At 32.7% G+C, this 15,886-nt stretch overlaps 1 protein-coding gene across 1 annotated transcript in view; it reads left to right on the top strand.

Moving 5' to 3' along the window:
- The window catches only part of LOC145292115 (gamma-tubulin complex component 2-like), a 146,431-nt gene that overhangs the window by 22,184 nt on the left and 108,361 nt on the right, over nt 1-15,886 (top strand). Inside the window, exons 2-3 of the mRNA XM_080138219.1 lie at nt 10,418-10,506; nt 12,040-12,121. Of these exons, the coding sequence (XP_079994345.1) occupies nt 10,454-10,506; nt 12,040-12,121 (135 nt within the window). The 5' untranslated portion in view covers nt 10,418-10,453. The remainder of the gene's footprint in view (nt 1-10,417; nt 10,507-12,039; nt 12,122-15,886) is intronic.

Below are 15,886 nucleotides of genomic sequence, written 5' to 3'. Positions count from 1 at the left end.
TTGTGTCACTCCTATTGCTCTTGGGATTTGTACACAACTGGCTAACTAGTAGATGGTCTGCAACAAAAAAAAGAAAACCGGTTTTCATCAAACGGAAATGGAATCATGTCCTATCCACACACCCTCACTTTGCAATTTCACTTTGTAAACCTTGTAACCAAATGACATTTATAGTCAATAAATTATTGTTTTTATAAACTCTGGTGTGAAGCAGTTGTTATTAGAAATATATGTTTGTAAGATCTAAAAATGCAACTGAAATTTTTATTTACATTCAAAAACTCAACACTACCATCAACATGTGCAGTATTAAACAATTTGGTTGTATGCAACACATAGAGATATGTTAACTGCCCAATAAACTAGTCTGGCAGCAATGGGATTAAGTTCTCTTTTGCAATTTTGCCCAGATTAATGGAGGTGTAGTAAAAATCAACATTGCACATGTATTTACGAAATCTCTTGAGTAGAAAGCCATTATTGTGATAAAAAAACTTTTTAGAAATGATTAAAAAATGGATGGTAAAAGAAATAACTATCATAGAGAAAAAAAAAATTATCCAATTGCAAATATTAGATGTACTTGTCCCAAGCAAAGTTTAGCAATCCAGTCAGAGAGGGTTTGAATTGTAAAGAATTTCAAGTAAAGAATGGTAGTGAGACGACCTATATTTGCATATGGCCATTGAAATGTAAGGGATTACTGTGAACTAGGGGTTATACTTATACCTACAGGGGCATTGGCATCCTAAGTGGAGAGTTGTGCAGCAAGGTGCTTATTAACATTACATTTAATGCTGACAAAAATTGACTATAAAATATATATCCTATACAAAAATATGCAAAGTTTTTGGCATAAAATAACAAGACAGCTTGGCCTGCCTAAAACCAATAAGCAACCAATTAGTGAAAGTGGAGCAATAACCCTAACAGAACTTGAACATGGCATTCAAGTGAACAGGCCATGCTAGTAAAAGTTATGACTGAAAAATATTGATATATTTTATACAGTGATTCTATTCGACTGGTTTGTTCATATTATGAATATAAACATCCAAATTTTTGTGATTGTACCTAATATGATTGCTAAAAATGTTGCAACAAATAGCAATAGTTTCTACTATGCATTACTGTTGATAGATTGTGGAAAAGCCATGATAACTGATGTCTACAAGTTTGGCAATTAAAAAACCAGCAACAGTCATTTTGTAATGTGTTCATAATTTTCTTTCTTTTCATTATAAAGCATTAATAATTGAAGCAATTAACACCGTAATTAATTTGAGCTGAAGAACATTCCAGAGAAATACTTTTGTTTTTAACCCTTTTCATTCACTCCCAACCCACTTAGCATTTCCTTTCATTAACAAATAAAATTAAGTATTTTTCATCTATTAGGAACTAGTTGTACCTACCTAGCATTGTCAGTCTTTGGATTTTTATGGCTTTTTTCTTTTACCAAAGAACATTGTTTGGCCATTAAATTATGAATCTGATAATCATTTTTTATTTATTTTACACATCATGCTTATTCAAACACACACACACAATATCATTAATATAGATAAATAACTTGAATTGCAAAACAAAAGCGAAAATCAAAATGTATGTGATTTTCTTTTCACTTTTTTTGGGGCAGGGGGGTGATCACTCCAAACAAGGCACATTACCATTGAGACGTAAGGGATTACTGTGAACTAGGGGTCACACCTATAGGGACATTGACATCCTAAGTGGAGAGTTGCGCAGCAAAGTGTTTATTAACATTACATTTAAATATTGGTATAATCTGGAAAAAAGTGAGCAGGGAGGGAATTCCAAAGATGAGCAATATGAGGAAGAAAGTTATTAGAGAAGAAAACCTTCCGGCATTTAGGGCTCTCTACAGTGTAGGGGTGGAAGCTTGCTGATTGTTGAGTGAGTTAGGGGTATTTACATCAAGGGAGCTGAAGGGGGTATTTACATCAACTAGTGCAGTAGTGATGTTCCTTTTAAAACAAAGACAAGTGTCCATTCAATACGTCTGCTTAGCAAAGAATATGTTACCAGCTGAAGCACAACTGACCAAACTGACAGAAGTTAAATAGAATTTATCCATGACACTAAACTGCCTTGGACATCCTCGAGCAAAATGCTTATCTTCATCCCATTTTTCCACTCCAAAATCTTTCCGAACCCTTTCTATCTATAATCTGCCTATTCTATTTCTCTAACTCCATGAACTAATCAAGCTCCAACAACCCTGATATGGCACAAACTGTATCCAGTAATGAGGAGCCAATTTGGGAGGGAGCTTTTTGGATTGTGTATCACCTGTCAGTCTGATATACAGGTTTAGAATCTATCATTTATAGACTATTTGCTGACAAAAAATGACTACAAAATAAATTCTACATACTAATCCTATACAAAAATATGCAAAGTTTTTGGCAGCTTGGCCTACCTAAAAACCCAATAAGCAACAAATTAGTGAAAGTGAAGCAATAATCCTAACAGAATTTGAACATGGCACTCAAATGAACAGTTCATGCTAGTAACCACTGTTTTTTTGTTTTTTTTTTAACTTAAAAATTAAATAAAGCTATCAAGAAAAAATTGGAATATATGGATATTAGGTGCTTCCATAAGTAAAGTTAATAATAAAGTAGCAATTCAGGTTTTGTACATTTTGTTCACAAATGCCGATGTTTTAACAGGTGCCCATTTTTTTGTTAGTATAAGGCAGTTTTGCTTTTTGCAATTTTTCTAACAAGGCAAGGGATGGGGGAGCAAGAAGCTTTTTTTAATTATACATTAACACATTTTGTTTTTTGTACAAAAGTTTCGTAGTTGGTCAGTCTGTCACACTTTAATTTAGTGTCAACAAGATTGAATGTATGAATATTGTTTTAGCTGCAAAAGTGTGTGTCGGTTGATCTGTCATGCTCAAGTTTCAAATAGCATTTTCATTGATCTGTAACTCCAGTCGTCCACAACTGTAGTTGTTGATAATCATTTGTTGTTGGTTCTGGTTAACGATTCCTATAATGTGTAATCTCACACTAAATGTTATTCTAGTACAGTTGATTGTTGAACAGACACAAACAAGGTATCACCAAAATGAAGTTTCAACACAAGTATAATATTACAGTTGATTCATTTTATTGAACTTCAATATAACTTGTAAGAAAATAAAGAAAATTCCTTCCAAGACTTTTTATCCAATTTCTTTCAAAGTTGATGTTAAAGAATTTAAGTTTTTTCAGCTGTCTCTTTTTTTTTTCCACAACTTCAACAAGCAAAAAATAATTGTTTAGTCAGGGTTAATGATTATGAGAAAAAAAAATCTACTGGAACAACTTGATTTATACCGGTGACAGTTAATATATCGGAAGCATCAGTTTTAAGTACTAGGGAAATCTTATCTTTGATAATGTGAAGTAAAGCGTTTGAGATTTATTCCTTAATGTTTTTAAATGCCTTCACTGACTGGGAAATTAAAAGTGAGCTTTGATTAAGGATATAATCTTGGCTGAAAACTTGGATATCTATTAGGTTTGTTTCATGGCATATCAACCATCTATTATTACACTGTGCAGCACTCAAAAAAGTACAGAACATCTGTAGCCATTTTTTATATGCACAATGGCATAGAAAATCTATTTCTGGCCTTCTTTTTGCCGAATTAGGTAGTTTTTTTTTTTTTTTTTTTTGTAAAATTGTCACTTTTGAGAATTTTGAGGAGAATCTTACTGATGCGAGTGATGAATATGGTGAGATTCCATAGGATTCAGAATATTTCAGTGATGACAAAAAAAAACGTTTTAAAGAAAAATGGAACCCTGACACATGCTGGCAGACTAATGCTAGTATATAAAATAAAGGAAAGATGACACTTAACACACACTAGGGTGAAGAGGACAAATATTGTTTGAACTGACAATTTTGTGTTTTTCATTAATAACCAATCGAATCTAGAGAAATAAAGATCAGACTTAGTGCCAGGATACTTTTCTTACATGAAACAGGTCTTATGTAGCATGTACATTGTTTTAACTTTAAATTTATTGCAGTTTTATTTAATCTCAAATCAATTTGTCAAATATAATTCTATAAGTAGGATAATTATTTATATTCCTAGAGTACATTGATCTTAAACTTCATTGCTCTTTGAAATCATTAATCTTTGGTATTGGTGATTTTTCTTTGTTCTCAACACGACTGCCCCTCAGCCACCGCCTTCTACTATCTATTTGGAATGAAAATAAAAAGGAGAAATAAAGTTTTGATTTTTAAAAAATCTGATTGAATAATAAAGTTGAGAATGAATTTATAGATACTAAGGCACGATGTGACCAGTCAATTGATCATATCTATTAGGAGTAAGAGGAAAACAAATCAAGAACTCCGTGTAGAGCAGCTTCATCATGAATGATTAGTTCTTTAAGTGAACATAATCGTTCTGCACCAGTTTTGAGTATCTTACGAGATATAGTGTAGCTAAAAAAATTGAGGTCATCAATAAGGAAGACTTGTTTCTATTGAAAATGAGATTACATACTTTAGCTTAAGAAGTTTCTATTTTCTTCCTGTCTTTATAACAATATTATCTACATAAATGATATACGAGTTATCTTAATAATGTTGTCCATATTTACTGGAAGCAATGAACATTGTTGTTGCCTCTGAATTAAATTTGATAAAACTCGAACAGTTAACCATTTTCTTTAAATATGGTCTTTCCCTCAATTGCGAACACTTGGTGATAAACACCCTTCAAATCTAAAGTATAAATTTTATATTCAACGATTTCCAAAGTCAGGTTGTCCATTCTTATTAGTAGGTAAATGTCTCGTCAAGTGAATCTATTTACAGTTTTGCTATAATGTGGATAGGACGTGCTGGCTTTTGCAGGTGATGGTAAAAATGTAATTCATGCTAGCTGCTGGCTCTCTAACTGTTTGTCTCTTCAGGTTTTGCTCTTATATTGACATTCTTCATAAATCGGAATTTTAGTGTTTTGCATTTTTAGCAATTCCAATCTAGGTTAAAATACAGGTCATCCCATTGTTTCCGTTTTTAAGTCATTTTTCATGACTCCAACTCTTTGATCACAATGTTGATTGATTTTCTTTATTTTAATTGAATTATGTCAGCAATCGGATTTAACATCAGGCTTTGCCCAGATCCTGTATTTGCGTGTATGCAATACATATGATGTTTTCCCGGCATCGCCCGTCACGGTAGTTTTCCTTTATTTTTATATTAAATCTTATTTCGCTAAAAGTGAACTCTACTTATGGTTTCATAGGCAACTTCAGATAGAAACTAGGGTGTTAAACGAAAATAACATTCTATTTTTATCAGATAAGATATTTTTTTATTTATTTTCTTTGGCTCTTATTCATCCCAAACAAGACATATTGCCACTTAGAAGTAAGTGGTTACTATTTGGGATCATGTTTACAAGGGAACTATGTGAGAAATTGTGCAGCGAAATGTCTCTGTTCGCATTACATTTCAACTTCTATATGTTTGTACAGTCAGGAAGCAAAAAGACAGGGAGGAAATTCCAAACTAACAGTCCGAGAGCAGAAGAAGCTATTAGAATAGAAGGCTGTTTGGCATCCAGAGCTATGAGTTCATCAGAGCACATTCCATTAAAGTACTTGTAAAACAAACACAAGGATACAACATTGTGGTGATGAAACAGAGGTTGGAGCTTGGTTGATAGTGAGAGGCCTATTAGATTGGAGACTCTCTTTTTAAACCCTGTCTAAACAGAAGAGACTAGAAAATGCACCAGCCCAGATGTGATGTCAATATTCCATGCATTTAGCGAATGGTGACTTTGTAGAAATACAGGATACTCTCAGGTGTGAGTAATTTTCTATCATGGTGGAGGGAATCAACATTCTTTGCAGCAGCCTTGGTAATTTCCTCAATGTAATTATTCCAATTCATGTTGCCCTTGAAAACATTGAATTGCTGAAAAAACCTGACAGTGTTATGGTGTATAAGCTGTGCAATGATTGTTATATTGGTTCATTAATTGTTTATGATGAATTATTATTATGGGTCTATTGAATGGTCTGGCAAAATGTTTAAGACGCTTCCAACAATTTCCCCTAAATAAAACCAGTTTTTCTAAATCCCAATGCCTATTAATATGATTGATAAATTGGACAGGGTGGAACGATAAGTGTTGTCCTAAAGAAAAAAACACTTACAGCTTTAAAACTTTTATTGAAAAAAAAATCAATTCAGGAAACTTGATTATGTAGTAGAGCTGACATCTATTCAATGTAGCCGCCTTCAGCCTCAATAACTGCCTTGATATGGGTCCAGAACTGGGAACATGCCTTTTCTATGAGCGCCGTCAAGAGCTCAGCGAATACTCAGCGGATGGTGGCTATCAGGCTGGCTTTGATGTTGTATGAGGTCATGTTGGTGATGTTCTTGATGTATGACCAAATGAAGTAGTCCAGTTGGTTCAAGTTGGGGAAGAGGGGCGCCAGTGAAAGAAAGGTACAAAATTGTAGCATTCCTTCTGAAGCCAAGCCTGAGTCTCTTTGGACACACCCAGAGTCTGCCAGCAGCCACCTGATTGCACGAGGGCATCACCACACTCTTCAGGTTCATTCCATGGGAAGTTGTTCAAAATCAGAGAATTTTAAATCCAATATTTTCTAACATTGTTTTTTTTCTAAAAGACAACACCCTAAACTAAAAAATTTTTTTTAAATTTCAATTCTGATTTTTTCTGTGTTGTCTGTGCTGAGGCTATAAACATCGGCTATTTATCAAAGTCAGAAAATGAAAGAATTGCCTATTTTTCAGTCATTCATTTTTACTAATAAATAACATAGAATTATGTTTAATTATATTTTTCATGATTGAGACCTATATAGATTTCAAAATAATTGAGGCCCTGAGTTTCCGTTGTTAATCATTTTTACATCAAATTTTCATGAAGTTAGCCCCTATGTCTATGTAGCACACGTGACACTTAATCAACATTTTTTTTCTCATTCTTCAATAAAACCCCAGAGAAAAAAATCATTTCTGGTTATAAGCTAGTATATTACTGCAAACAAAGTAATAGTAAAAACAAAAAAAAAGATCTAGCTATTTTCTTCTACTTGAAAGAACACTTCGAATTTGTGTAACACACGTGACGTCACATGTGTTACATGCTAAAATATCATTTCAAAATCTATAATAATCAATGGATTTAAACATATATTCATACAATGCTATAAAATATATTTATTTATTGAGAAATTTCAGGGTGAAAATAATAAAGAACATTCTGATTTCTTCCAATATCTACCATTTCCTACTGAAACTGGACTCAGTTTTCTGATCACATTCTCGGGCTGGTATGCAATTACATCAGCTTTATCTGGCCAGTACCATTGGCCTTTTCTGGAATACTTCATTACTGCTACTTCTATGTCAGTATATATAATTGATAAAACTTCACTAGGAAATAAACTTTCTATTCAATTTTTTTTTTCTAATTGAACATTTAAAAAAAAAATTCCACGCTAAAATAAAACATTATTGAACATATATATATATATATATATATATATATATATATATATATATATAAAACCATGAAATTTGGACAAAACATGTGACTTTTCATTCAAAATGTTAGAACATCATAAAGTTGAGACTTTTTAGTACAAAAATAAATCAAAATAGAAACTTTGTTCAAAAGGTATATAATAGCCAATATACATTTTCTTTTTCTTTATATAATCACACACTTGTAATGTTTTCTAAATAGTTAAAAATAAAAATTTAAAAATGTGTAATTCATTGCTGTAAACCACTTTGTAAACAGACATTTTGTTAGGAATTAACTTGTGTGAAAAGTACTTAATCAATTCATTTCAAATTTTATAACAAGAAATAAATTGTTTTATTTGCTGATGATTTCAAACAGCAGCATTTGATAACTAGTAGCTTTGTTGATATGAAATGTTTTTATTTTAAATAGGTCCTTGTCTAAATGTTAAAAAATTATCGAAAAAAATTTTTTTAATTTAAAACTTTTCTTTTCATTACAAGTTAAAATATTCAAATGTTGAGAAAAAAAATGTCTTTATCAACCTTATGGAAAACTAAGCTGGCTTTGTTGATTTTTTGCACTAAGTCACCAACGTGGATTATTGGTGCTTGCTGCTGCTTGAAAAATAAACGCTCTCTGAAAAATTTCTATTCCAAAATTTTTATATATATGTGTTCGTTCAAACAGTTTAAAAAAAATACTTGTGGGAATACTGTTCATATCAGACACTGCTGGAGGCCCCCACCCCACCCTCTTGGGGGAGCTGGAAGCTGAAAGCTTAACTGGCTTACAGCCAAACAAGTGCGTGATTTCATTTCTTTACCTGGCTGAACTCATTCATTTTCACTTTCTGCATGTCAACTATTTCATCGCTAAATTAGAATACTTTTCAATTCTTCCCCTTCATTGCCGAGCGGTAAAATGTCACATTTTCTTTCACTTTCTTTTCACTTCCTTTTCCGCCTTCAGGTTCGAGCCTGCCTGCCTACTACCACTTTTTTTTTTTCCTCAACATACACCTCCAAACACCCGGAAACGCTGGGCACCCCTATATATATATATATAATGAGGGTCATTCCAAAAGTAAAGTATCCTATATATTTTTTTGTTTGTTAAAAAGTTGAACTACGGAGATGCGAGTGATACTATTAAAACTAGTGACCTTTTGTACCCCAGAATTTATTTTTCTACATAGTCACCACCATTCTCAATGCACTTTTGCCAGGAATTCAATGACACATCTCTGCTTCTGATGCATGTTCATAACAGGGGTGCTTTTTTAGAGTCTGACACTGTCAATATCTTATAACAGAAAGGTGAAACTTTCAGGTGATGAATGTATAAGTTCAATCATCATAACAATGCAATTTACAATTGCCTCTGATGAAAAAAAAAAAAGATGTCATTACTTTTGGAATGCTCTTTGTATTAAAAAAAAAATTGACCCCAAAATGGATGTGAACATTGGAATGTCTTTAAACTGAAAAATAAAGACATTTTCAAATGTGATATTTAAAAAAGGATAAGAATCTAACGGGACTGTGAGGGGGGAAAAAAAAAATCAAGAATTTGATGTGGATAAGATCATAACTGCCAGTAAAAAAAGTCTGACTCCTGACTCTGGAGTAAGTTATAAAAGACATGACGTATGGAATGATGTAAATACTTAAGGGAAAGAAGACATAACATCACAATGTATTCTGAAATCCTTTGACAGGTGCACTCGTTGAAAGATAGAAATTTTATTCATTGTCAGGGTTGTGGAGTTGGATGGTAAAAGTCTGACTCCAACTCCTAGAATTCTTAGGATGCTGACTCCTTTGATATCTTTGACTCCCGACTCCTTGACCCCTATGTGGAAATCTATTCTGAAGATCCATATACCAGCCTCCCACACCTATTCAGCAAGCATTTTATAATTACTTTTCATGTCTATTATTTTTTACGTTTAACATTCACAATAAGTTAAGATAACAAAGGGATAAAAAATTTACAATTAAATTTTATTATACTATCAGTTCAAAAGGGAATACAGTATTTAGGGAAAAGGAAACCTCTTTAGGCCATGGCATTTCGAAGTCAAACGCTTCTCATCAGAAGGGAGTAAAGACATTTATTATACAGAGAAGAATTTTTTTAAAAGACAATATTGCCTTTATGGAAAGAAGATCAAAGGAAAAACAACAAAAAGCTATAAAGGTCTATAGTAGCATGGGTTGCTTCTTATTGATTTAAACCCGTTTTTTTTTTTTTGATAAGATTGTAATTATGGATCAATTCCAGACTAATCCAATTGTCAAATTCCATTTGATTCAGGAACTGGGTAACTTTCGGATTACAATCCAATTGTTATCCGATATAATCCACAATGATCCTACTCAGACAGAATTTTCATTGATCCTGTGTGGCGTCACAACCAAAACAAAAACAGCTGTCCAGACAGGATTTGCAGGGATCCGATGGACCAAAAGTACAGTACAAAATATATCTCCCAAAATAAAAGCAAAACAATGCAAAAACTGCTAAATTGTGCAACTGAAAACCAAACAGGAAAACCATGTAAAAAAAAAAAAAAAAAAAAAAAAAAAAATTATTGGACTTAGGGAGTCGGATAAAAAATTCCAACTCCGACTCCTAGTACTCTTAGAAATCCGACTCCGATTCCAGCTAAAACCTCCAACTCCCTCTGACTGACTCCGCAACCCTGATTCCAGTAGTTTAATGAATGATGTTGTTAAACTTGTCTAACCTTCCACTTTTCTTTTTTCATCTATCAATTTAATGTAAAAATGTATCTGTGTTTGCCAGATGAGTCTTATTTAATAATCTTTAAAATCTTTCTTTCTTTAATTCCAGTGATTGTGGCTGAAAGCCACATCTGCCATTATCATCATGACAGAATACAGACTACACCACAATGTCAACAAACTCATTGAGTTGCTTGAGTAAGTAGAGTTTTTCTTTTATCTTACTCTTAACCTTTTTTGCTGCCTTTCAATCTCATAATTGGGTCTAAAACACTTATCGGGGGAGGGGGGGAAAGAAAAGGAAGTCATTCTAAATGCTAACACTTGGGTTAGTATAAAATATTCTGCTTTTGGTCTGAAGGAAAAAAAAAATTATTTTTGTTAATTGGAAAAATGTTACTTCATGAAGATGGATTTGATTATTCAAGGAATGAAAGTAAAAATTGAAGAATATATATATATATATATATATATATATATATATATATATATATATGTATATATATATAAACATACCCCTTCCTCCTCCTCTCTTTAGAAAATTAAAAATGGCATGTGGTCTTTTTTATCATTCCTCAGTTGGATGTGGAAAATCTTGACTAGCTCTTTCATTTGAAAAGACCCTATTGAACTGAAATAAATTTAGGAAATTGGCCAAAGTATATTTTTTCTTTTAACTTATATATTTGGGCAGCATTTTTTTCTTTGATGTATGTTTGATTAAACAAAAGTAAATGTTTCTGTTTGTTCCTTTTTCAATCCAATTTTTTTACTTGGTAGGCCAACAATCTAATGTTGTGCTCTAGCTTGAATAAGAATTCATCATATTTGCAAATGTTTTTGATTTGAAGGAATCGTTGTTGGGCATGTGATAAGGTTACAAAATTGAAACTGGTGAATTACAAAAGTTGATTAAGATTGTTTTAAAAACATTTTAACATATCCTCTCCCCTCCTGAATCAAGCTTGGTTGATGGTGTGTTTACATGCTTGAATAAGGCTTTGATGATTGGGAAGAGGAAGTTACAATTTGAAACAACAAAGATAGCAATGTTTTTTGCTAATATATTTTGGAAATCTTATTTGGAATTTTTTGTGATTAGTTGGAGCTGGTAAAAAAAAAAAAAAAGAAATTACAAAATTAAATCCACCAGAATACTTTTCTGTTTCTTTGTAAACGTGTCATCTATTCTGATTTTTAATTTATAATTAAAAAAAAATAAGGAAAACGAAAATGAAAATAAATAGATTCTCAAGCAACATGTTTAGTTTGAAATAATGACTTTTTTTTTTTTTCCGGATGATAAAATGTACTTTTGAGGTTTTCATCTGAGAGAAATCCTCATCATTTTGGAAGGTTATTCTTTTTGTTAGATTGTAGATACTTATGAAATCTTAGGTACCAAATGTATACAAATATTTTCTAATATTTATCCTTTTATCCCGACTGGTGTAAAATTTTATAATAGTGTAAATGACTTGAAACTATTTGTTGGAAATTTATAAACTTTTACACACACAATCGAATTGCATTATGGGATTAATTTTTGAGATAGAATTTTTTAATGAATATTTCTTTTATCTTTATTTCAGTTTTTTTTTTTTAATATTATTACTATAACTACCACTTTTAATATTATTACTATAACTACCACTGAAAAAAATTTATTTATTATTTTCTAAGATTGTTTGTCTCTTTGAATAAATATTTGATTTTGTTCATTATTTTCAGCATTGGCTCTACAGATTCCCTTGGGGCAGACATTTATGCAGAAATGTTGGAAAGTTCCAATGGTGCCACTTTACCTTCATCCGTGAGTAATTGCCATATTTTAAATTCATTATGATGTTGTGTTGGTGTGTCTGGTTATAGTTATATTGTGACTACTGCATTACTTTTCTTAATATCTTTGTAAAAAGTATGAACCCATATATTCTCCCTCTAGCTATGAGTTAATTAACAGGGTAGACGACTCGCAAGAGTTGATTCTGCAACTAGTCTAATAGAGAAGGAAAACTCCAAAATAATACCAGTCTTTTCTTTTTTTTTTTTTCCTGGTTTTGTTTCGAGTTATCTTGGACTTCTACCAGCCACTTAACTTAATTAAAGATGTAGTTAGAGATTATGCAACCCTTGCTTCACTATAGACTTTGCACAGAAAGTATTCATTGTTTTTTGAGAGTGAAAGAGGCATCCCAATAATGTGAAATGAAGAAAACATTTGATTTAAATTTCAGGTTCATATCAAATGTGCAGTTTTTATTAATAATCCGTTTTCAGGCATTTTTAATTAATAATCATATTTCAACTTTGAATGTAAAAAAACAATTGAATATACAATTGTACAGAATATCTAATATTTATTCCTTGATAAGGAATATATTGCAAAATAGAAATTCTGTGTGTTAAAAATTAATGATTTAGACTGCAACCTGATGCAATGCATTTTCAACTATTAATTTGATCAGGTTCGCAATTGAACCAGGATCTGTCGCTTAAGATAAGGAGACTAATAATAATGAAGAAACAAATTTATTTTTTCTCTAATGGCAGTGGAGACTTATATAGATGTTAGCTCTTGTTCAATGATGATGTTTCAGAAGATTTGATAAATTGTTTTTTTTTTTTTTTAAACGCTAAACCTTGCAAAACTGGTTTTAGTAATGTCTTTTACTGATATATGATAATATACATAAGCCATGCAACTGGTAGGAATAGTCTCTTCCCCTAAAGTTATGCTTTTTAGTAAAAAATGTATTGATATATAATTGAATCTGTGTTATTTGAGTATCGTAGACAAACAATACAAAGATCATGACAATATTCCAGCTATAGTACTCAAAAAGCTGAAACCGGAACTAGCACCTATTCTTACAAAACTGTTTGATTGCTGTACTAAGGAAAAATACTTCTCCACACCTTGGAAAACTTCATTAGTTTGCCCAATATTTAAAAATAGTGGAGATTAGTCTTTTGCTTTTTTTTTTTTTTTTGCATTAGTCTTCTGTTTGTCATGAGTAAGTTGCTTAAATCCATGTTAAATGGAGACAGTGTCAGCAAACAATATGGTTTCAGTCGTCTAGTAAGATCTACAGCTGATGTATTGACTAATTTCACATAGGATCAGTGAATCTATTGATGGGGGTTTTCTTTCAAGACTTAGATCAAATCTGTTTTCAAGGTTGTTGGAAAAATGGTTGCGTCATTGAACTGCTCCAAAAGGTATTTAATTCCTGATGCAATCCTCTACCTGTATAAGAGCTAGATACATCCTAAAATGGAGTACTGTTGCCATGTCTGGGTAGGAGCTGCTTGGCGCACCCTAACTTGCCTTGACAAAGTTCAAAATTGGCTTCGAAACCTAGTAGGTGATGTCCTTTTTTTCTTCCCTGCAACATCTTTCCAACAGAAGAGATGTGAGCTTGTCCCTGTTCTGTCATTATTTTCATGGCAAGTGCTTGTCTGAGCTTAAAACTATGGTCAGCCACTTGCCAAACTTTCACAAAAAAAAAACTTGTCTATTTACAACCATGTAAATTGTTTTTGACTACTATTTTTATAACCACTGGCTGTGCTAAACAACAAATGAAAACCTTCCAAAGTTAGTATAAAAATTGTCAAATTCCGGATTCAATCAGTTCGCCGCTAAATACGTCACGGACCGCATTTGATTCTTAGCCGCCATCTTGGTTACTGCCAATTACAGTAAAGATCTGATCTGAACTACGCCGCCATCTTTGTTCAACATAATGTCACAAAACTTAACAGGTTATGCGCCCAGCCATCGTCTTTTCTTTGACGGATCGGAATCTAAATTCGAATTGTGGCCGGTAAAATTTCTGGAATATCTAAGGATTCGAAAACTACACAAAGTGATACAATCTCCAACAGAGAATCCTAACGACCCCGAATTTCTCGAAAAGAATGCGATTGTTTTCAATTCTTAGACGATAGAAGTCTGTCTCTGATTATAAGAGATGCATTGGATGACGGACGGAAAGCATTGAACATATTAAGAGAACATTATTTATCAAAAGGGAAACCGAAAATTATATCACTATATACAGAACTAACGTCTCTGAAACGTAACGAGGATGAAACTATTACCGACTACGTTATAAGGGCAGAAAAAAACGCCGATGCCTTAAAACTCTCAGGTGAAATAATAAGCGATAGCTTGTTGATATCAATGACCCTCAAGGAACTTCCAGCAGATTTTAAACCATTTACAACTGTTATAACGCAAAAAGACAAACCCATAAATTTTAGTGAATTTAAAGCGGCATTGCGCAGTTACAAAGAGACTAATCGTATGCTCGTGGACAATAATAACTCCAGCAATATTATGAAGTTCAAAAATGCTTCTCGAAAACAGACACCACCAAATTACACACCGCACCGCAACGTGTTCCCCAAAAGTAATTTTCCCAAGAAAAAGAATAAAATTATCTGCTATAATTGTGGGTTACCCAACCACAAAAGTTTCCAATGTCGATATAAACGCTCTAAAATAGACTCTGTAAAAAACGTTGAGAACTTTGAGGAAGAACACACATTTCTATTCACATTTGACAATACCACAATGGTAAAAATCTCCTTGTAGACTGTGGTGCTACAGCACACGTTATCACCAAGGAATCTGATTTTATTAATTTTGATTTAAACTTTAATCCACAAAGTCATTTTGTCGAACTTGCCGACGGTAGTCAAATAAATCATATAGTCTTGAAAAGAGGCGATGCTAAAATATCCCGAAAAAATAATAAAGGCAAAATCTGTAACTATTCTAAAAAATGCTCTGTTCATACCTACATTTAAGCAAGACATATTTTCCGTGCAGGCTGCAATTAAACAAGGCGTGACTATAAAGTTTGGCCAAAACAAGTCAAAGTGATATACCCCAATGGAACTGTATTTGACATTAAAGAAAATACTGACTATATTATTTAAAAGCATGGTTCCCTCAAAAACTGCCTGTCACGACTTGGAAACCTGGCATAAAATTCTAGGACATTGCAATACAGCTGATATCAAAAAATTACCAAATGTAGTCGAAGGCATGAAAATAATATCTTCAGATTAGAGGGCGGCAGTACGAGGGGTCTATCTTCAAAAACCATTTGCACCTAGCTTAATCTCTTCATTAGGATGATAATAGATAGAGAAAAAAAGAATTTTTGAAAAAAAGTCATTTTTGGCATGTGGGGGGCTTTTTTTACGAAAGAAGGGCCAAAATGAGCCGAAATTTGCCCAAAATTACCCGAAACTTAAAAAAACGGCTATTTGGCTACTATGTTTCTCTACCCGGGTGGCTGGCTGGCGCATCACGGGTTATCATCATAACTACGTCCACCTCGAGTGGAAGTTTGGCGCCAAATGCATACTTCACCATTTTGGATGATAGCTGTAAAAGAAAAGAAAACCGAACATGATATCTGAAGGATCCAGTTGGTAGAAATATCCATTACAACAATGAAGGACCAAAGAGAAATGAAGGACTACAGTATACTGAAATGAAGAACCTGACAGATATAAAGGACCCAGTATAAAAAAGGACCCAGCATAAATGAAGACCCCA

This window comes from Euprymna scolopes, chromosome 13 (assembly GCF_053919585.1).
Source record: "Euprymna scolopes isolate OS-2025 chromosome 13, ASM5391958v1, whole genome shotgun sequence".
Classification (NCBI taxonomy): domain Eukaryota; kingdom Metazoa; phylum Mollusca; class Cephalopoda; order Sepiida; family Sepiolidae; genus Euprymna; species Euprymna scolopes.
The sequence above is the reverse complement of the archived record's forward strand: the minus strand, read 5'-3'. Positions and strand labels throughout refer to the sequence as shown.